This window comes from Marmota monax, unplaced genomic scaffold (genome assembly GCF_021218885.2).
Source record: "Marmota monax isolate L192 unplaced genomic scaffold, Marmota_monax_Labrador192_F-V1.1 WCK01_AAM20220418_F8-fsc00022, whole genome shotgun sequence".
In the NCBI taxonomy this organism is placed as follows: Eukaryota; Metazoa; Chordata; class Mammalia; order Rodentia; family Sciuridae; genus Marmota; species Marmota monax.
In genome coordinates, this window is record NW_026695215.1 from 5,255,457 (window position 1) to 5,278,852 (window position 23,396).

A 23,396-nucleotide genomic window follows, 5' to 3' on the forward strand; every position below is an offset into this window, starting at 1 on the left:
TAATAAATGATCTTCCATATTACATTTCAATGAACTCATTTTTTTCATAATTCCTACTATGGTTAAATGTCCCCACTAAAACACTTGTTGAAATTTAATCCCCATTGTAAGCTGTTAAGAGGCAGAACCTTTAAGAATGAGTAGGTCATGGGGGGCTCTGCCTTCGTGAATGATCTATCCATTGGTGTATTACTGGATTAGTCAGTTATTTGGAGGGCAGGTCTGTTATATAGGCCAGTTTGGCTCTGTCTCTTGTTGCATCCCACCTGCCATGTGATGCCCTGCCCTGCTCAGGATTCTACAGAGAGTTCCCACCAGCAGTTCTCACCAGAGGGGTGGCCCCTTGACCACACCTGGCCACTAGAACCAAGAGCTGAACAAACCTTTATAAGTGACCCAGTCCATAGTATTCACGTATAGCAACAGAAAATGGACTAAGACAGAGACTTGGTGCCAAGGGCAGGGCTGTTGCTAATACCTGAAAATGTGCAGGTGACTTTGGGATTGGGTTATGGGCAGAGCCTGGAAGAATTTGGAGGAGCAGTTTTTTGAAAGACTATATCTCCATGAACAGAGTGTTAAGGTTGAGAAAGACCTTAAGTAGAAGAGAAGAAAACTAGGCAAAGTTGGGAGTTCTTTGAGACTGGCTGAGTGGTCGCATGTGTGTACGATGGAAAGATGGGCAGGAGCCGCCATGCTCAGGAGGCTGCATGTGCAAACAGGGAGCATCTCCTTGGGAATCAGAGAAAAGGCTACCCTTGCTGCACAGTGACAGCGAACACTACAGATGCCAGGAGGTGGTGGAAGGCTGTATTTAAGAGTGATGGCAAACTGGTGGAAGAGATTTCTAGAGAGCAATGCTTTAGGCTGCTGTGAAGTTACTGCTAACTGTGATGCTAACATGAAAGAGAAATGAATCATTGAAAGATAAATTTGTTTTTGTGTTGATAACTTAAAAAGGAAGCAGGATATAAAATTAGGAAGCACCTTAGCTAGGTGGTATATAGGATGAAAGGCATGCTGGGCAGAGTGCCCTCAAGTGGCCCAGGGACTGGTTGCTGAAGAGATAACATGATCTGAAAGAAGCCCGGCACCATTGGTCAAGAGAATGGGGTAGAGGCCTTAAGGCCATCTTACGGACCTTCCAGGTCACCCCTCGTATCATAGGGCCAGAGACCTAGGAGAACAGCATAGTTCAGGGAACAGGACCTAAGTATTCTCCAGGACCCTGCAGGACTCTGCTTCCAGTGACTTGGTGCAGCGCAGGCCACCCAACTATGGCTTCAACCAGCCCCACAGGACTGTGCCTCCACTGCTCCAGAGGATGTAAGCCTTTGGCCCTGGCAGCTTGTTAGTCGCCTTTCTGTAATTGAGTACACATACCTGAGTATAGCAGCAAATCCCTGAGATAATCGAACTGTAAAGAGAAAAGCTTTCTCTTGGCTCTCAGTTTGGGAGTTTCCAGCCTACCATCAGTTGGCTGTGTGGCTTTGACCTGTGGCGAGGTACTGCCTCAGGGTAGAGATCATGTGAGGAGCTACCTGTTTCCTTGAGGCCAGCAAGTGAAAAGGAGAAAGGGCATTGCGTCCTTTCTAAATGTATATCCCCAGTGACCAAGACTCCGACTAGACCCACCACATACAGGCTCCTGTCCTCTTAGTGGTGCCACTCTGGGGAACAAGCCTTTAATATGTGGGCCTTCAGGGACATTTCAGACCCAAACTGCATCCTAGCCACACTCTGTGTACTAGGTGCAACCCAAGAGAGCAGCCCCGTGGGCTGAGCCCAGCAAAGCTGTGGGTGCCCGGGCCCCCACTCCAGCGTGTCCAGGAGGCAACCTTGGACTGAAGGATTAGTACAAAGTTTCAGGGTTCATTGTCTGCCCTGCTGAGTTTCAGACTTGCTTTGGGCTGGTTCTATGTGCCCCCCCCCGCACCTTTTTATAACCTATTTTTTTGTTCAAGACTATGTGTACCCTATTCCTGTCCCACTGTTGCATATTGGAAGCAAATAACTGATTTTACAGGTTCATAGCTGGAATCTCAGATCAGACTTTGGACTTTTAAAAAAATTTTAAAATTTATTTTAATTAGTTATACATGACAGTAGACTACATTTATGCACTTTGATATATCATACATATAGATGGGATATAATTTCTAATTTTTCTGATTGTACATGTTATAGAATTACACTGGTTATACATACATACACATACACACACACACACACACACACACACACACACACAGAGTAATAATGCCTGTTTCATTCTACTATCCTTCCTAACCCCATATTCCTCCCCCCCAACTCCCCTCTACCTAATCTAAGGTAACTCTATTGTTCCCTGATGCCCCCGCCCCACCCCCAAGGTGAATTAGCATCCACATATTAGAGAAAACATTCGGCCTTTGGTTTTTTTGGGATTGACTTATTTAGCTTAGCATGATAGTCTCCAACTCTATCCATTTACCTGCAAATGTCATAATTTCATTCTTCTTTAAAGTTGAGTAATATTCCATTGAATATATGTTCTACACATATATTTTCTTTATCCATTCATCTGTTGAAGGGCACCTGGGTTATTTCCATAGTTTAGCTATTGTGAATTGAACTGCTATAAACATTGATGTGGCTGTGTCACTGTAGTATGCTGTAGTATGTAGTATGTAGTATATCCTCTGGGTATAAATTGAGAAATGGGATAGCTGGGTCAAATGGTGGTTCCATTACAAGTTTTCTGAGGAATCTCCATACTGCTTTCCATAGTGGTTGCACCAATTTGCAGTCCCAGAGACTTTAGACTTTTGAACTGATGCTGACACAAATGAAAACATTGAAGATATTGGAAGGAATGAATGTAGTTTTTATGAGAAGGTCAAGTTTTGGGAGGACAGAGGTGAGTGCTATGGATTGGATGTGGTTTTTCCATGCCAAAACCAATGTTAAAGTTCAGTCCCCATTTTAAGATAGCAAGAGGGTAGGAACTAATTGGCTGTGGTATGGGAGTGGGACCTTTGGGAGGTAAGTAATACACGAAGGTCCAACCCTGATCCACTGGGACTGTGACTTTCTAAGCTGTGGAGGGCCCTGGACTGGGTGCTTCCTCAGCACTCCATGTCCCGCACCACTTTGGGATTATGCAGAGTCCCCGCCAGCAAGAGGGAGCTCAATGATATCCCGTATTCCAGTCTTCAGAAATGTGAACCAAATAAACATTTATTCTTTGTAAATTACTCAGTCTGGAATTTAGTTATAGCAACAGAAAGGACTTAAGTTTTAAACATGAATTTATAAATTATTTGCTTATCTATTGTCTTAACAAAAATTAAATCTCTTATTTTCACTGTGTATATTATGCACATTATAGACTATTTAAAAATAGATGAAAAAGATTGCCCTTAATATCACTTCCTAAGATAACTGATATTGACTTTTTGGAGTTTTCATTGTATTGTTTATGGAATAATGACAAGAAAAATATATAAATGTGTTCACTTCAGATGCAGATTTTCCTCAAATATTCTAAATCTAAGTTTGATTGAATCTATGGATTAGAATCCAGATATGGAGGGCTGACTGTACTTTAAAGTGATGGTAGTGATATTTAAAATACTGTCCTATGTAAACAATGTGATTTTATTAAGAGCACTTAAAACAATAGAGATTTCATTTATTCCCAAGTTGTCTTCTATTTCTTACCTTTAAGAAAAATACAGTAAAATATTTTGCCTTTCTTTTTGTGAAATCATATTTCATCCCTGCCCCTGCAATACAGAATTAGGTGTTTAGTGTTTTATGAAGCTAGAGTTAATATTTTTTTCTTTTCAATATATTTTAATTAGTTGTTAATGAACCTTTATTTATATGCAGTGCTGAGAATCAAACTCAGTGCCTCACACATGCCAGGCAAGCGCTGTACCACTGAACCCCAGCCCCAGCCCTAGAGTTAATATTTTTAACTTCTGCTTCTGTGTTAATGAAACTGAAGAATATTATATTTAATCAAAGAAAGATCTGTTATTTTAATTGAATATCTGCATATTAAAGAGACCAGAGGAAAGTAAGTGAATAATCAAAGACCAAATAAAGCTCCAATGAAATTAATTACATGAGGTTAATTTAAAAAGCAGTGTTGATTTTGTCTAGTGCAAGGTACCTTTCTCCTACCTTTTTGGGTACTTTCAGTGCATTAATAATGTACATAAAGGAGAATGACTGGTATAAAATTAAGACTGTCCTAACAAAAGGATATAGTTTAGTAACTAAGAATTTTGTAGGAATTTTGAATGTCACACCAATTTTCTAAATAAAAGCAAGGTAATACCACTCCTAAGGAAATTGAGTATTTGTATTTACAGATAATTTTGTTTTAAAAATTATTGATGTCCCATAGGCTCATATGTCAGTGACATTCTTGGTCCAGTGCTTGCTCCTGCTGGTATTTCTGAAGCTGCAGTAGCTTTTGTGAAAACAGCTAAAGCAGCCTGGTTTCCACTCATGTCTTCTCTGCTGAATAAGAGTTCCTTCCAGTTTTATTGAACCCTAAGTGATTTCTCTCAATGTAGGACTTGGACTCGCCACCGCATCCTCTATTCTCTTGACTCAGAATTCACTTTTCTCACTGTCCTCAGGCGGTGGTTAACTCCAGGGGAGCAGTTAGAGAGCGGCTTGTCCTCATGGGCAGATGTATGTGGGTTTCTGAAGTTTATTTCCCAGCAACTGAAGTACCTGCTTGTTTTGATTGATTTCTTTGTTGCGCTCCTAACTTTCCCTTGATACTTGGATGCCTGCGCCTGTGAGACCTTGGTAGAATGCAAGCCTGAATGTCTCCCACATCATTTTTCCAGACTTTGAACTTCCATCTCTCATCTTTGATTGCTGCAAAACCAGTCTGAAGGAAAGACTAAAAACAAATTAATACTTACACCCCCGAGTTTGACAAAAAAAGAGCATAGATTACAGGTGCCTAATAGATTAAGATACCTAATGATGGGATCATCTTTTTTTCCCTAATATTTGATGTTAAAATGTTTTTCTTTAGAATAATTTCATTATGAGTAATATGAATAGATAATGAAAATGAAAATGATTTAAAAGGCTTGATAATACATTCCCCTCCTTTGTTTTACAACTCAGAAATTCTCACAATCTATTTTAATCAAGTTGACTAAGAAAAACTGGGAAATAGATAAGAGTAATAAATGTGCTGTTCTCATAGCTGCATTGGCAAGAGGCTTACAGTACAGGTCATCTCACTCCAGTACAGGACTCTCCACTGGAACATGCTGTTAGTCTCACAGTTTTCAGGAACAGTGCCTGACTAGACAACATCATGTCCTCACGTCAACAAAGCGTTCAAACTCTGTGCAAAATCATGACTGCTCAGAGAAAGCTGTGGCTTGCACAGCACATACCGTATTGCAGCATTCTGTGAACTGTTTACTTCATAAAGCCGACCTGATACATACAGTCGAGGTGGACACTGCTGCTTCTCTGCTCATGTAGTTTGTAACCATGCTAGTATTCGATATGAAGAAAGCAAGTATGCTACCATAGCCAACACAGAGGCCAGGTGATCAAGCTTCTCAGGACTGTAGTCAGAGGGCTGGGGTGTTACTCAGGCCTGACCTTCATTCCGAAAATGTCTTCAAAGATGGACCTTGGAAAGTGTCTTAGTGTGCATTTTTCTAATGACAAAAAGAAAAGTGTTTTGTAAAAATACAAACTGAAAACTCATAATAGTTGGAATAGGCTATTATTTAGATGTTTTGTTTTTTGAGACAAGGTCTCAAGATTGGCCTCAATCCTGAGTGGCTGGGTCTGCAGACATGTGCCACCACACCCAGCTAACAGGGCCTGGAACCTGCTAGGCAGGTGCTCCACCACTGAGCTGTACCCCAGCCCTGGAGTAGGGCAATATCAAGGAATGTTTAATACTTACCTTAAAACAGCTTATTATTCACCAATGTGCTACTATATAAACTTAAGTTTCTTTCTAATATTTCTAGATATTTTCCCATTTATAAACCTGAGACATGCTTATACACAAACAATAAGACCAGATAGGGTTGTTTGTTTTTTTGTTTGTTTGTTTTTTGTACTGGGATTGAACCCAAGGGTGTTCAACCACTGAGCCACATCCCCAGCCCTTTTTATTTTTTATTTTGAGACCGTGTCTTACTAAGTTGCTTAGGGCTTTTCTAAAGTTGCTGAGACTGGCCTCAAATTTGTGATCCCCCCATCCTTAGCCTCCTGTGCTGCTGGGATTACAGGTATATGGCACTGTGCCTGACTCCATGTAGGTTTTTTAAAAAATTCTGATTTTAGATTTTCAAGCAACACATAAATATATCTTCATTGTAAAGTATTTCAAATATTGTGGCAAATACTATAGGCCCTTTGAACCTCCTTCCCACCCAATTGGTATGATGTCCTAAGGGTAACTCTGACTTAACATTGCTAAGGTTGTTCCTGTTTTCTAAAATTTTAAATGTATGAATGTATACATAGAACTTGGTTTCATGTTGTGCTTATTGATCTATAAGTTACAGTACGTTGCAGTTTGCTTTTTTCTCTCCTTAATGAGAAGTTTTGCCATGCTTCCCAGGCCAGGACATAGGGATCTGCTTCATTCCTCTTTTGTATATAATATTTTGTATATAATATTCCACAGGACTATAATTTTTTTATTGTTGTTCATCTAAGATTGGCCAGGAAGGTTATTTCCTTTTATTTTTTCTGTTGAAACAATATTAATAATTTTTTAACATTTATTTTTAGTTACAGGTGGACACAGTATCTTTATTTTATTTTTATGTGGTGCTGAGGATTGAACCCAGTGCCTCACGCATGCTAGGCGAGTGCCCTACCTCTGAGCCGTAACCCCAGCCCCCAATATTGATAACTTCTATATTTAAAATAATGGACATGTTATACTTACACAAATCACTCATTGTATATGTAGGAATCATCCTTTTTATAACTTTTTATTTTATAATAATTTTAGACTTACACAGAGTTGCAAAAACAGCTTCTCCCAGTTTAGCATGTTAAGAAGCCTTGATAGATACATAACACTAAGAAAGAAGAAAAGACTGTTAAAATTTTTTTTTGTTCTTTTTAATTATACATGACAGTAGAATGCATTTGACATATCACACATACATGGAGTATAGCTTCCCATTCTTGTGGAGTTACACTGGTTATGTATTCATATGTGAACATAGAAAAGTTAAGTCCTGTTCATTCACTGTCTTTTCCATTCCCATCCCCACTCTTTTCCCCGCTTTCCCCTCTGTTCAATCCAGTGAACCTCCACCCCTCCTCCCCGCTGCCTATTGTGAGTCAGCATCTGCATATTAGAGAGAACATTCAGCCTTTGGTTTTTTGGGATTGGCTTATTTCACTTAACATGATAATCTCCAGTTTCATCCATTTACCAGCAAATACCATTTTTAATTGCAAAAAGTTGTATAAGAATATAAATATAATCATGACATAATGTTAGTTAACCAATGAAGAACAGTGTTTTAATAAGTTCTTTAATAAAAATGATGGATTGAATCTTGGGAAGATGAGAGGAGGGGTATGGTAAGGGCAGGTACAGGTGTGTAGTTGAGAGTAGGGGGATCAGTTTTTATTAGCCACCAACCCTAACATTTGTTTTCCATCCCATTTTAGTAACAGGACTGTGAATACACTTGTGGGCTCATCTTCCTGTAATGAACAGTGTGTCCCAGCTTTATTTCACTCAAGTCTAGGTGAGGCCACATGACTAAATTCTGCAGCAGTATTCAGTATATGTGGTGCTGAGGATCTTGTAGTGTATGGAGTAAGCCACTATTTTCCTGCTGATCATCTGGAATGGGAATGAAAGCGCTGGAGCTTCTTCCTCCATGGAGGTCCATGGGAATAGAGGGTGGAGCATGGACTTGGTACATTGTAAATGTAAGCTATCACGTCAGCATCACACTGGCTGCCAAGGGACTTGTCCTTTGTGAGATTATGTGTGTGTGCAGTAAGATTCCAGTCTTAGTTATATATAGCAGAACTGGATCTTAAACCAGGAAAAAAAAATTGAAAGTGATTGCCACTGGCAGTGGGAACTGGGTAAAGGCAAATAATTGCTATTTTTTCTTATGACCTTTTTAGTAATGATAGACATTTAAAATCATTGTGACATTTTATTTTTTATTTTATTTTATTTTTTAATATTTATTTTTTAGGTGTAGATGGACACAACACAATGCCTTTATTTTTAATGTGGTGCTGAGGATTGAACCAGGGTCCTGCCCATGCTAGGCCAGTGCTCCACCACTGAGCCACAATCCCAGCCCCCATTATGACATTTTAAATTTAAATTACTTTAACAAAATACTTAATACTTTATATTTTAATTAATATTTATGAAAACATGATCTCTGAAAATTTGAATAGTACAAAAGCACATAGAGTAAAAGTTCTACTTTTCTTCCTCATTCTCTCTCTCTCTTTTTTTAATATTTTTATTAGTTGTTGATGGACCTTTATTTTTTTTATTTACATGTGGTGCTGAGGATCGAACCCAGTGCCTCACACATGCTAGACAAGTGTTCTACCACTGAGCCACAACCTCAGCCCACTCATTCTTTCTCTTTTTGTCCACCTATAAGTTCCACTTTCCATCCAGGAATCTTGGCTGGTTGGCAAGTTTCTCTCCATATTTTTTTTCTGTACATTTATAGAGTATGTATAAAGATGCATCTTTTTCTTCTACTTGTTTTTATTAAAAGTATATTTATATTTTAATTTAAAACAGTTTTCACTTGGGACTATTTAAGGTTATAACAGATGTTATTTGTTTATATTTTTAGAATTCGGGATGCAAGCATACAGCTAAAAAGTCAACAAACTGAATATCAAAGAGTACATAAAGAACTGAGTCATTTGCAACATGAATTAAAAATCAAAATTAGACTATCACAAGTCTTCAGGTAAGATCATACTTAAAGAGTTGAAAATGATAAAAATTTAAAAGATACATTTAATACTAACTTTATTATGAAAATTTAAATATATTTTAGTATTATGATTTGTGTATCTGGTATGATTTAGAAAAACGCAAATAGCTTTGCTTTTTTTTTTTTTTGGAACCATATAGCAACTGAATAGTTTCACTAATAAAATTTAAATTGGGCAAACACTTTGTTTTTCTTATTTTGTAGTGACATATAAAATAAAAACACAGTAGCTACTTTATTTCTTTTGATCAGTGTTCCCTGGTGTATTTGATCTCCGGTAAAATGTGACAGAATAGGATAACTTGCTAAATATTAATACTAAACCTCCCAAAGTTAGGAGTCTCTAACATAAATGTTGTTCTTTCTGAAGATCTATCTAACTATCTTTCTTTCTATCTATCTATCTATCTATCTATCTATCTATCTGGAAGATGAGAAGAGGGAAAGGGTTAGGGCAGTTACAGGAGTGTAACACACACATAGTCCTTTTTTTTTTTTTTTTGTACTGAGCATTGAATCCAGGGGTGCTTAACCTCTGAGCCACATCTTAGTTCTCTTTTTATATTTTATTTAGAGAAATACTTTTGCAGAGTTGCTTAGGACCTCCCTAAGTTGCTGAGGCTGGCTATGAACTCAAGATCCTCCTACCTCACCCTTCTGAGCTGCTGGAATTTCAGGCATGTGCCACCGCTCCCAGATTTATATGCTGTTTAGATAAAATACAATGTTCTAAACAAAGTACTGAGTACATTTTTTTCTTAAAAATTACACTGAAGCTGGGCATGCTGGCACCTGCCTCTAATCCCTGCAATTTAGGAGTCTGAGACAGGAGGATTGCAAATTTGAGGCTGGTCTCAGCGACTTAGTGAGACCCTGTCTCAAAAACAAAATAAGAAGGGGTGGGAGTGTACAGGGGAGAGCACCCATCAGTTCCATCCCCCAGTGTAAATAGAAATAATAAATAAGTGAAAGCAGCATTGACTATATTGAGAACATTAATGAGAAAGAATGATTCCTTTTGCATTTTGAGTAACTTTTAGCTCAAAACACATTAAATTAACATGGCAAGTGATACAGATTCAGGATAAGTAAAATCATGCTGGATATTTTGAATGTTAGGTTTTTGTTCTTAATCTATTAATTATTACCAGAAACATTCTGTTAATAAAATTCACTGGGCTAGTGTTTTTTTAATGCATTATTTGGTAATAAACTCCTGGCCATCTACCTTTCATAAATGCTTTGCACATAACTGAGGCACAGTAAGTAATTTTTGAAGGAATGGATGAATGAGTGAAATCTACTTAGAACACAGATGCCTATTTTTGTCATCAAAAATCCGTTTTTTTGGTTCATGCCTGTAATCCCAACAGCTCAGGAGGCTGAAGCAGGAGTATTGCAAGTTCAAAGCCAGCCTCAGCAACTTAATTAGGCCCTAAGGAACTCAGTGAGATCCTGTCTCTAAATAAAATATAAAAAGGGATGAGAATAGGGCTCAGTGGTTAAGCATCCCTGGGCTCAATCCCTAGTACCAAAACCAAAACAAAAAAGAAAGAAAGAAAAAAATCCCTTTAGCCTTTTATAGAAATCTGGTAGTGAGCCAGCAGGATAGTACTGTCCAGGTGGCCACACTTCTCCTATTTTATTCAGGACCATTGGTATCCATTCTTGGCTCCTACATGAACTCTGGGCCACCTAGGTATGTCATGGATAAACCGGCTGTTTTAACCACTAGTGCCATCATGGATGGTGGGACCCCCTACGTTTGAAGGTTGGACCAGGAGTACATGACATTATCACTGTGGCTTCAAGATATTGTAGAACAGGTACAAGTGATCCTCATTATTCACATTTGTATAGTTCTTGAAAGTTAGACATAACATACTTCAAGTAAAGTTATTTCATTTTATATTTTATTTTATTTTTTAACAGTACTGGGGATTGAACCCTGGGCATTGCTCTGTCCCCAGCAGAGTTATACTTTTAACTGCTTAGTTCATTCACATGTTTTCTATAGATCTGTGATTTTTGTTTATTTTTAGCCAAAAAGTTGTCACATATTGGGAGTCTGGGATCTGATATATAAAAAAATAGTACATGCTAAAAACAAGTTTGGAATAATCATCCAGCTAGACATTTAGTACAAATAAAAGTTTGTGTTAAAGAATGCAGATAATTAGTGGTTTTATTTATATTTTCATTGATAGATGCATGCATAGGAAAAGGCATACTGTAAAAATAAAACTAACCAAAGGTGGTAAATTTCAGTGACTTTTATTGCACATTAAAAGCTGATTTTAAATTAGTTTATGATCATTTAAAAATATCTGTTAGAACATGAAACTTGGTGATTGTTCTGATAAAGAAAAGGAGCCATAATTGTAATCTTTCTGAAACAGGCAAGGGAAAGAATGCTGAGCTCTTCCCTCAGTGGTGATCACCTCTTTCATGAATTCTCAAGGAACTTGGATCAAATCAGTCATCTGTGTTGGGGTCACAGTGCTCTCTTTAGAGGCTTCTCTCATTTGTTAATCGCCTCCAGCAAAGTCTTCTCCAGGCTGTCCTGGTTCACAGCCCTGCTCTTGCAGCAGTGAGGAGAAGCAGAGAGAGTAGGCCCTGTGGGCTCTGTGCGTCCACTGTCCACATAGACTTGCTTTTGAGAATGACAAACAGCTTGAGAAGGCCTGCAGCTAGATACTAAACCATGGATATCAGGTACCCTGCACCTCCTGTGTCGTTGTGTGGATCCACTGTCCACTGAGGCCATAGTTGAAACTTTCCGGCAGTGCATACTTTTAGAGACTCTTGTTGAAAATCTTTCATAAGTTAATTGTGTCTTTAATTTTTTGATTTGAAATCTGGGCTCTGTCATCTCTTCAATGTTCAATGCCAACTCCAAGCTCTCTCGCTTTTCCTTCAATTCTTCAGTCTTGTTAAGACTTCATGTATTTTTTCTCATTTTCCAAACCATGTTGTGGCTTTTTTGGTTTGTTTTCTAACCTTGATCCCATAGTTTATTACCCTGCATCTTTTTTAAAAATATTGTTTTAGTTGTAGATGGACACAATATCTTTATTTGTATTTATTTTTATGTGGTGCTGAGGATCAAACCCAGTATCTCACATGTGAAAGGCAAGCACTCTACCATGGAGCCACAATCCCAGCCTGCCCCGCATCTTTTAAAAAACATATATATAACATATATATTATATACATATTTATATATATGTTATATATATAAAATATGTTATATATATAACATATATATATTATATATAACATATATATTATATCTTGAGATATAATATATATACCACAAAATCGACCCATTTTAAGTGGACAATTTAATAATGTTTATTAAGTCCACAGAGTTGTACAGCTGTTACCAATATTAGAACATTTGAATCACCCCAAAGAAAGACTCCTGCCATTTATATCTCTGTTCTTAGTCCCCCCAACCCCTCCCCCCCCCGCCCCTGTCCTAGGTAATCACTAACTTTCCTGTTCCTATAAAATTGTATTTTTCTGGACATTTAAGATGTATAGAATCATATGGTATGTGGTCTTTTACATTGGCTTCTTTCACTAGTAATTTTTTTTTGAGATTTATCTATGTTGTGGCATTTATCAGTGATTTCCCTTTTTATTGCTAAATAGTATTCCATTGCATGGATATGCCACATTTATCTACCATTTTACATCAGCAGGCATTTGGATTGTGTCCACATGCTGATGCTTATGAATAATGGTGAAATAAAAATTCACCTACAAATCTCTGTGGATGTAAGTTTTCATTTTTGGGGGGTAGATGTCTAAGTACAGAATTACTGAGTCTTATGGTTAACTTATATTTAGCTTTTTAAGAAACTGCCAGACTGTTTCAGAAGTGGCTACACAGTTATAGTCCCACCAGGAATGAGGGTTCTCAGCAACACTTGCTGTTGTCTGTCTTGTGGATTACAATGCAATTACAACGAGAAATAGCATCTCATGGGGATTCCATTTGTTTTCTTCTTGACTGGTGATGCTGAGCATTGTTTGATAGCTTATTAACCATTGGTGTATCTTAGTTGATGAAATATCTACTTAAATATTTTGTCCATTTTTCAGTTTGCTTGTTTCCTGGTGATGGTTCTGGACGAGTTCTTGGTGTGTTCTGGGTAAAAGTCCTGTCTGTGAAAAATGATTTGCAGTTAGTTTCTCCCCATCTGTGACTTATCTTTTCACTTTCTTAGTGGTGCTTTTGAAGAGCAAAAGTTTTGTTTTTGATGAAATATAACTTCTGTTTTCTTTTGTGTACTACACCTTGGTGATATATTGAACTGCCTAAGCAAAAGTCACAAACATTGTTCTCCTATAAGTTCTTCTAAAGTTCTGTTGTTTCAGCTCTTACATTTAGGTCTAGGATCCATTTGAATTAACTTTGTATATGAGGCAAGAATCTGAACTCATCTTTTTCTTATGTGGATATTCAGTCTTTCCAGCACCACTGTCAATAGACTCTTCTTGAACTGTTGGGCTGCATGGACATCTTTAGCCAAAATCAGCTCACTGTGAACGGAGAGGACACCTCCCTGCACTGTGTTGTTTCTGTGTCAGTGCTCCCTCTCTGAACGCTAGCCTCAGTGCACCTGGAAACAGGAGCTGTAAGTCTTGCAGCTTTCTTGTTTTCACGGGTGCATTCCCCTCTCCCTTGCACTTCATCTGCACATAGGGTCAGCCTGGCAGTCTCTTCAGTAAGTTTGGTGATCAATTCAATTGTGTAGAATTGCCATCTTTAAAGTACTGGATATTTTATTTAATAGATGTTATCTATTGCTGTGGAGGTCTTTATTTCTCTCTGAAATGTTCTATTTTTTTATATTTCTCTTATTACATTTATTTTTTTCTTTTTTTTAACTATCTTATTTTCATCATTAGCATATTTCTAACTTTTTAAAAATATTTTTTAGTTGTAGATGGATACAATATCTTTTTATTTTATTTATATGGTGCTGTGGATCGAACCCAGGGCCTCACACATGTGACACGAGTACTCTACTGCTCAGCCCTAGCCCCAGCCCCTACAATTTTTTTTAATTAATTTTTTTTTTTTTTAGTAGTAGTTGGACACAATATCTTTGTTTATTTTTATGTGGTGCTGGGGATTGAACCCAGGGCCTCACACATGCAAGGCAAGTGCTCTACCACTGAGCTACAGCCCCAGCCCCCCTACATTTATTTTTAATGTTTTATTCTTGTGTTACTATAAATGCAACTGTTTCCCTATTTTCTAATTTTATTTGGGGATTTGTTATTGCTAACATACAGAAATAAAATTGCTTTTTTCTGCATGTGCAGCTTGCGCCTTGCAACCTTGATGAGGTTGTTTTCTGGTTCTAGTGTGTGTTTGGTTGGTGGGGGAATTAGGTTTTTCTATATACAGGAGGCTCCTAGTTCTCCAAGCCCTTTTACCTCTACTTATTCAATTGTCCTTATCCTTAAAATCCTCAGTCTTGACACCTGCCTCCAGTAAGCCCCCGGTCCTCAGTGAAGAATCCTCACTGTTTCCCTGAGGCTCATCAGCCCCGTTTAGATGTGTGTGTCTGCCTGTTATTACACAGAGAAGGTTGCCGACTGAGACAGATTGATGAATCAGATGATGCTTCAGGTTCAAAACTCTCACTCAAGTCTTCCTTCTAAGGTCCTGGGAGTCCAGGATGAACTAAGATGATTAGATTCCAGTCATTTAAATATTCTGCCTCCACCCTGCTCTCCCCTCTGTCCTACTTCTGATGTCAGTAGTGACAGGCATGGGGGTTTCAGTAAGGGAGAGGTGACTTGGGAGCACACCATTATAACTGCCATTTGGAAAGATATTTTAGAATAGCTTCAATAAAACAAGCAAAAAATTGCAGACAAAAAATTTGGATGCATATGAATTTTTTAAAATTAATAAAGTAAAAGCAATGTAGAGCAATTTAAACAATAGAAAAATTTCTGGCATAAACCAAATCATAATAATTTTTCAGATTATATCAAAGTGATAAATTTTCAATAAAAGTTCTTGGATTATTTGATAATCCAGTGAAGAGAAGTTAATTATTCAAATTCATTGGAGAAAGGTTTGTTTTCTGCTAATTTGACAACAGCTTCTAACATACTGAATGCAAAAATCATAGTGTACTATTTCCAAGGTGACATCAAGATAAAGTGGCTCATGAATCTTGTTATTTTAAAGAAAATTTAAGATTAGTCACTTTTGAAGAAACCTGAAACGACAAAAGGCTTATAATTGTATATAAAAAATTGATGAGGATTTCCCCAAATTTGACAACACTAAATACTTATGTAGCATTACTAATAATCTTTGAAGCCAAAAGATCTTTCTAAACTACTATTACTAAAACCACAAGCCATCCCGTGGCCAGGCCAGTGGCAAGGCTATGTGGTCTCTGTCCTCACCACTTACAGTAGCATTCAAAAAGAATTCATTTTTTGAGCCATTTATGGAGCTTATGGCTAAAAACATAAGCAAAAAGTGTTGTAGGGCATTTTAAAAGGTACATTCTTTTCTTGTATTTTATAACATTAGTGAAATTTATCAATTTAAAAATTTTTATTTATAGTGATTTTTCTCATTGTATAAATAATTACATATAAATAATTGAAACCTAATTTTGTAGTTATCGTTTTAGTGCCTTTTCCCCAGGAAAACCATGTGGGTTCAGGCCCTTCACAGTTGGACCTCTTGGTTGATGAGCTGAGCCTTGTTCTCACCTCCCCTTGCAGAGGCACCCCCACCCACACCAGTCTTCCCTTCTCTTAATTTGCCCTTGGCCCTGATGCCCTTGTGTGCAGCGTGGCCTCCACTTGGCTCTGCCCTTGTTCCCCCATCTTCTCCCCCCGCCTTGGCATTAGTCTTGCTGAATTCAGGCTCCCCTTCCCTTTGGCTCCCTGTTTTGATGCTTTCTCTGCCCTCTGAAGCCAGTATCTGTCTTGACCATGCCGAACTTGGCGGGGGAGGAAGGGTGTCATCCCTGAGGCTCTGGTCAGCTGGATGGAGCACACCATCCTCCTTCAGCCTCCGTTCTGTCTGTCCTTCCTTGAAGTGATCCCCCTTTGCTGGGCTTTAGCCTGTGTGCCTGTACCACACTGACTCTCCTCGTCCTGACACATCATTCCGTGATGCAGCTCCTTCTTGCCCTCCTCCCTCCTGGTCAAGATCTTGACAGCTGGTGCCACAGGCTGTTTTCCTGCTTCTGCTTATGGCTCAACCCTGCCTGCCTCATGCCTCTCTGAGGTCATCAGCTGTCTCCTTAATATTCACCACAGTGAACTGCCCAGCCTCTGTCGGAGGCCGTAGGGCTGGCCCCTGCTTTCTTCTAGAAGTATGTTGCCTCTTCTGCCCCATTCCTTGGGTCTTCCTTCTGACTCACTGGTTGGTCCTGAGTCTCCTCTGGCAGATCTTCTGTTTCAGTTGCTTACCAGTTCATGCTGTCCAGTGTGTGTCCCTGGCACTTCTCCCTCCTCCATTCTGTCATACTGTTGGGCACAGACTGTGGTCAGGCACCGTTCTGGATGCTACGCCATCAATAAGAAAGACAGGTGATGGTTCTACACTCAGACCTTTGTGTCTACTCAGGACCATGGACACTGGCCGGTGACTTCACTTTGGGGCTTCAGTCATCACCTTACTTGATTCGTTAGGAACCCTAGCCAGGGTATCTGAAGTAGCGGAAGCCACTGGGATGAAAAAAAGCATGTGATTATTTTGAGTTGTGGCAATTGATGAAGCCAAGCTTGGGGCCAGTCAGCTTGAAAAGTTCCCTTATGCCCTCAGGTTTCACGCTGCCTGTGGGACTGTGAATCTGGGAAGAATACTGTCACACAGAGTCCCGGGTTCTCCTTCAGGTTCTGTGACCAAATGGCCCTGAGCACATTTTCTTTTCTAAATGTTTGCTGTTGAATAAAAAATTAATAGAATAAATATGCATGAAGGTCATTACCTTTCTTTGTAGTTAAAATTATAGCAAAGTGGAAATGAGTTGGCATGGCCATATACTTCTGCCTACCTGAGATACTCCCAGTTTTTATCTGTCTCAGTATGACATGAATCACACCTCCTTTCACTTTCAAAATTGTCTCCATTTAGACAATTATATGATCACTCTAAAACCACTTTTTGAAGAAATATTTGTTATTATTCTTACTTTTTTAAAAATCCTAATTTTTATTTTACTACTTTGCAGTCAAAGATTGTCGGAGTACAAATATTTCTGGAATAAGACTCTTTCATTACTTACTTTTACTAAAAGGGAGCTAACCAGTATTAAAAATGAAATATATGATAATTTTCAAGACTGGACTTCACTGAAAAGAGAAGTTTTTCTGCAAATTACATCTATAAGTGAAACAGCCTTGACAGGTTTGTTATGTATATTTAGAACAGAATCTTTTTTTAATGGTACATTTTAAGTAATGAAATAATGATATTTCATTATATGTTAATGGACTTAGGATCCATTGTTAAATCTGTTATTGGTTGGTACAGTAAGACCATTAAGATCTACCTCCAGTCCTAAAATTCACTAAGTACAGGTTGATCTGAGATACACTCTGACTTGGGCTGTGATCAGAAGTCTGTTTACTCCTGTTAATGGTGCCAATTTATATTTAAATCTTCTTCTCTTAATGGTTGAATCACTCACATTAGATCAGCTTTCCCACAGATAGTAGCTATAAATTCTGGGCAAAATGATTCTCTAAAAACATTGGAAAGTGATCAAACCCAGTTCATTGGGGAGGGAGTGTCAAATGTGGAAAGAAGGCATGTCACTAAGTGAAAGATGCCAATCCGAGAAGGTCCCTGTTGTGTTATTACAACTGCTCATCATTCTGGAAAGGCACACTCTTCAGCAGTGCAAGTGACAGTGTTTCCAGGGATTAGGTGCAGGGAGGGGACAGATGGAGCACAGAGATGTTTAGGACAGACTATTTTGTGTGATACTACCGTGAAGGCCACATTGTTATCATGCATTTGTCAGAACTCGTGAGAGGAACAACGCCAAGAGTGAACCCTAATGTCAACTACGGATTCTGGGTAATAATAATATGCCAGTCTTGGCTCATCGATTGTAGCAAATGCACCATTCTGGTGTAGGTGGAGGAGATTGAGTATCAGCACAGGAGGTTTGTGGAAATTCTCTATTTTCTGCCAGTTTTTCTATGAACCTAAAACTGATCTAAGAAATAGTCTGTTTTTTTTTTAACATTGAAAGAAGGGCATGGTGAATTCCTTTTTCTTTTTAATTTTTTACTCAAAAAAGGATGCTGAAATAAGGGCAGGGTACACTTTGCTCCATGTAGAGAGTTGCGGATCTGGTAGAAATATGTAATGGCTTTGGTCTTAAGATGAGAGAACTCGAACCAGGCAGCCTCTGCCTCTGAGAAGTGAGGGGATGCCCCAGAGAAGAGAGCCCAGGGTGGGAGAGCTCAGAATTTGTGTATAAACTCTTTCCAAATTTCTGGCTTATCCTTGAAATACATGTACAACAAGGAAGCCTAAGAAACTCACCTATGACTAAAATAATTGATATTTTAGCTAATCCCTATAACGGAGAAATATCTTAACAGTTTGAATTCAGCTAGATTAACTACTTATTACAAAACAAGACAAAAAAGCTCAGTAGTCTATTGAAGGAACATAACAGAACTGGCTCCATAAGATGACATCTGCAGTGTTCAGAGTATAATCCAAAATTACTTTACCTGGTAAGAAATAGAAAAGGATGGCCCAGCCCTGAAGAGTAGACAGTCAGCAGAGACCCATCTGGAACTGCCCCAGATATGTGGACAGACTGCCTCCTTCCATTGCTCTTTGCTTCTTTGAGTTTTTTTTTTCTTTCTTTCTTTTTTACAAATTGAAAGTTTGTGGCAACAAATCAGCAAGTCTGCCTGGGCCATTTCCCAACAGCACGTGCTCCAGTAAACATATGCTCCCTGTCACATTTTGGTAAATTTCACAGTATTTCACACTTCATGGTGATTTGTGATCAGTGACGTTTGATGTTACTGTTGTAATTGTTTTGGGGCACCATGACCCATGCCCATATAAGATGGTGAACTTATCAATACATCTTTTTTTGTGTGTGGTGCTGAGGACTGAGCCCAGGGCTTTGTGCCTGCTGGACAGGTGCTCTATCACTGAGCTCTAAGCCCAGCTTCTATAATCAATAACACTTATATGTGTTCACACTGCTCTACCAACTGGCCATTTCCCTGTCCCTGCCCCCCATCCCACCTCCTCTCCTGTCTCTCCATGGCCCACGGTAGTGGCTGTGCCAAGCAGTGGACTTAAGTGAAACAATGTAGGTACCATCTAGGACATTTTACAGGTGGAGAAAAGTCAATGCCTGGCTCTAAAGCTTCAGAGGACAGACTAATTCACTTGTTAGGGGCTGACCCAGCTGGTGGCTTGGCACTAAAGCCAATGCTCATTTGCCATTTGAAAATCCAAGGGCCCTTAAGAATTATACTGACTGCCCCCTGCCTGTGCTGTCTGTAAATGGAGCAACAAAGCCTGGATGACAACATGTCTGTTTACAACATTGTTTACTGAATCTTTTAAACCCACTGACGCTTACTGGTCAGGGAAAAAATAAAGATTCATTTCAAAAATACACTGCTCACTGACCACACACCTGGTCACCTAAGCTCTAATGGACATTAATGAGGTTAACATGTCTTCATGCCCTAATATAGCACTCACCCATGGATCAAGGAGTAATTGTAATTTCAAGTTTTATGGCTAATACAGTTCAAATGGCTATCGCTGCCAATGACTGCAGTTTCTCTGATGGATCTGGGCAAAGTAGATTGAAAACCTTCTGGAAAGGTGGCACTAAGAACATTCATTGTTCATGGGCACAGGGCAAAATATCAAGATAATAGGAGTTTGGAATAAGTTGGTTCAAACACTCCTGTCTGGCTCTGAGGGGCTCAAGACTTAAGTGGAGGATGTAGCTGTAGATGTGGTGGAGTGAATAGCTAGAGAACCAGAATTAGCCCTGGAGCCTGAACATGTGATTATGGTAAAATTTTCACAGATGAGGGGTTGCTGCTTATGGGTGAGCAGAGAGGTTTCTGAAGATGAAATCTACTAGTACAAAGATACTGTGAGCATTGTTGAGATGACAACAAAGGATTTAGAATGATACATAAACCTAGCTGACGCAGCCAGGGCAGGATTTGAGAGCTCAACTCCAGTTCTGAAAGAAGTTTTACTGTGGGTAGAATGCTATTAAATAGCATCACATGCCACAGGGGAATCTTTCAGGAAAGGAAGAGTCAATCAACAGGGCAGACTTTATTACTGTCTTATTTTAAGAAATCGCTAGAGCCAGCCCAACCTTCAGTGGCCACTGCCCTGACCAGTCAGCAGCCAGCTACAGAGACGAGACCCTCCACCAGCAAAAAGGTTATAGCCCGCTGAAGACTCAGGTGGCTGTTAGCTTGTTTTATCCATAAAGCATATTAAAATCAAGGTTTGTGCACTTTTAGACACAATGTTTTTGCAGACTTCATAGAATACAGCATAGTATAAATACAACTTTTATACACATTGGAAAACAAGATCTGCATAACTTGCTTTATGGTGATGCTCCCTGAGTGCAGTGGTTAGCAGCAGACTGCATTGTGTTAGAGGAACAGCCGTAAGCTGACCAGGACTTCAGATCAGCTGCTCTAGCCCTTCCCCAAAGGAAAACACACTAGTAATGAATAAAAATAGAAAACCTCAGTGAGGAACTATTAAAATTGGAATCTCTAGAACTAAAAAATACAATATCAAAAATTCACTGGATGGACTTGTAGAATTTTGCACTTATAGAAAAAAGAATCAGTGAACTGTAAGATTTATCAATATAAATTATTCAATTTGAATAATAGAAATAAAATGAATATTGAAAATTATAGACAGAGCCCCAGTGTCCTCAGGAAGGAATAAATGCACCATAAATAATAAATATGGGTAAATATGAGACTCCTTTTCCTTTGCATTTCTTTAAAATTCAATGCGTACTTAAAGCGAGAATTGTATTGAGTTGTTTATGCAGCATGTTGATGTACCGTGAGAGCTAGAGTATAAAGGACAGAGGAGATAAGCGGTCCACGTATCTCCAGGATATACAAAGAACTCAAAGAACTTCTTAACACCAATAAGTAAATAATAAATGGGCAAAAGAACTGAACAAGCACTTCACAGCTAAAGAAATACGAATGGTCAACAAGTATATGAAAAAATGTTCAACATCTGTAGCAATTAAAGAAATGCAAATTAAAACTACACTGAGATTCCATCTCACTTCAGTCAGAATGGCAATTCAAGAATACAAGTAATGATAAATGTTGGCAAAGATGTGGGGGAAAATGGACACTCATACATTGCTGGTGGGACTGAAAATTGGTACAACCACTCTGGAAAGCAGTATGGAGATTCCTCAGAAAACTTAGATTAGAACCACCATTTGACCCAGTTATCCCTCTCCTCGGTAAATACTCAAAGATCTTTAAATCAGCATACTACAGTGATGCAGCCACACATCAATGCTTATAGCAGCTCAATTCTCAATAACAAAGCTGTGGAACCAACCTAGGTGCCCTTCAACAGATGAATGGATGAAGAAAATATGGTATATAGACACAACGGAATATTACTCAGGCATAAAGAAGAATGAAATTATGGCATTTGCTAGTAAATGGATGGAACTGGAGACTATCATGCTAGGTGAAATAAGCCAGTCCCCCCAGAAAACAAGGGCCAAATGATCTCCAATAATGTGGATGCTAACACACAATAAATGGTGGGTGTGGAAGAATAGAAGTTCATTGGATTAAACAGAGGGGATGAAGAGAAGGGAGGAAGGATGGGGGGAATAGAAATGACAGTGGAATGAATCAGACATAACTTTCCTAAGTTCATATATGAACATCAACCAATGCAACTCCACACCATGTACAACCACAAGAATGGGATTCTAATTAGAATAAGTCATACTCCATGTATGCATATTAAAAATACTCTACGTCTTGTATATCTAAAAAGAACAACAACAAAAGAAAAACAGTCTGAATCTTGTTTATCGAACTTCTAAGGAAGCACATATAAAAATTTAATAACACCCCCCCATCACAAATTTAAAATCCTTCAAGAGTTTTCTGGACTATAACCATAAAATAGCATCAATGTAAAAATAGAAAATGAAGAAAATGGGCAAAAAAAAAAAAAAAAGAAAGAAAGCCAACAACATCGTAACTGTGATCTCCTCTCATTTAGAGAGGTACCATCCCTGTTAACATTTTGGTATGGAACTTTCTGAATTTTTTTCTTTCTATATATCTATATATCATGGACATATGGTCATGCCAATTAATGATGTTACATAATATTTCACTGTAGAAATGTGTCTTATTTATCAAGTTTTCTATTCATGGACATTTAGGTTGATCATAATTTTTGCTATTATAAGTTAGTTATGGGTGAACATTTCACACATGCATCTTTGTGGTCTTATCCCATTTTTTCCTTCATATTTAATTCCTAAAAGTGGAGCCAAAGCAATTAATTAAATGCTTTTCATCTAGAAGGAATGTTAAATCTTGTTACATTTTATCTGACACGGAGAGATGAGAGTTGATTTTCAACCCTTGACTTTTACGTTCATCATTACCCATGATTGCTTGAGAAGCTGGAATGTTTTGTTTAGAAGTTCACAGTGATGATCACAGAAGCTTCAAGATAGAAACTCACACACATGGACAGTGTATTCAATCCCCAAGCAGGAGCTAGTGGACAGCACCATGGGGTGTGCAGAACTGACATTTTATTATTGGTTGAGACATCCCTCCGTAGGGCCGTAGGGCCATCAACAGGGTCCTAACCCCTGGGCATGGGTGTACAAACAGGTACGGAGTGCGTGCCAAACTCCAAAGGTGCCTATACTTGCTTTTTACAGTTTCTTTGATCAATTTGAGTATACTTGAAATTTAACAGAAGTTCCATGTAAATGTAAAATAAATTCATATATTTTTTTTTAATAATCAGTATCTTAAATCTATATAGAAGATAAATGGAGCACAATGTTTTTAAAGATAAATTCTGGCAAAGCTTGAGAATCTGTCACACCTACATGAAAAATGAACAAGGGCCTGAGAAGCATATAGACCTGCCCTGTACAGCATGACAGCCAACAGCCACCCCTGGCCATTGAGCACCTGAGATGTGGCCGATAGACTCTTGCTGAAATGATAACTGGGATACGTGGAGTTGAAGATTTTACTTGTTTCTCTTTACATTTTAATGTGGCTACTGGAAATTTAAAATCCTATGGCTTGTCTTATGTTAATGTTTGTGGA

General features: G+C 38.5%; 1 protein-coding gene across 5 annotated transcripts in view; it reads left to right on the plus strand.

The window, feature by feature from the left end:
- Lekr1 (leucine, glutamate and lysine rich 1) overlaps window positions 1-23,396 on the plus strand; it is a 169,511-nt gene that overhangs the window by 35,809 nt on the left and 110,306 nt on the right. For all 5 annotated transcript variants that reach the window (XM_046431685.2, XM_058574972.1, XM_046431682.2 and 2 more), the window contains 2 exons: window positions 8,856-8,975; window positions 17,234-17,409. In XM_046431685.2, the coding sequence (XP_046287641.1) occupies window positions 8,856-8,975; window positions 17,234-17,409 (296 nt within the window). The remainder of the gene's footprint in view (window positions 1-8,855; window positions 8,976-17,233; window positions 17,410-23,396) is intronic.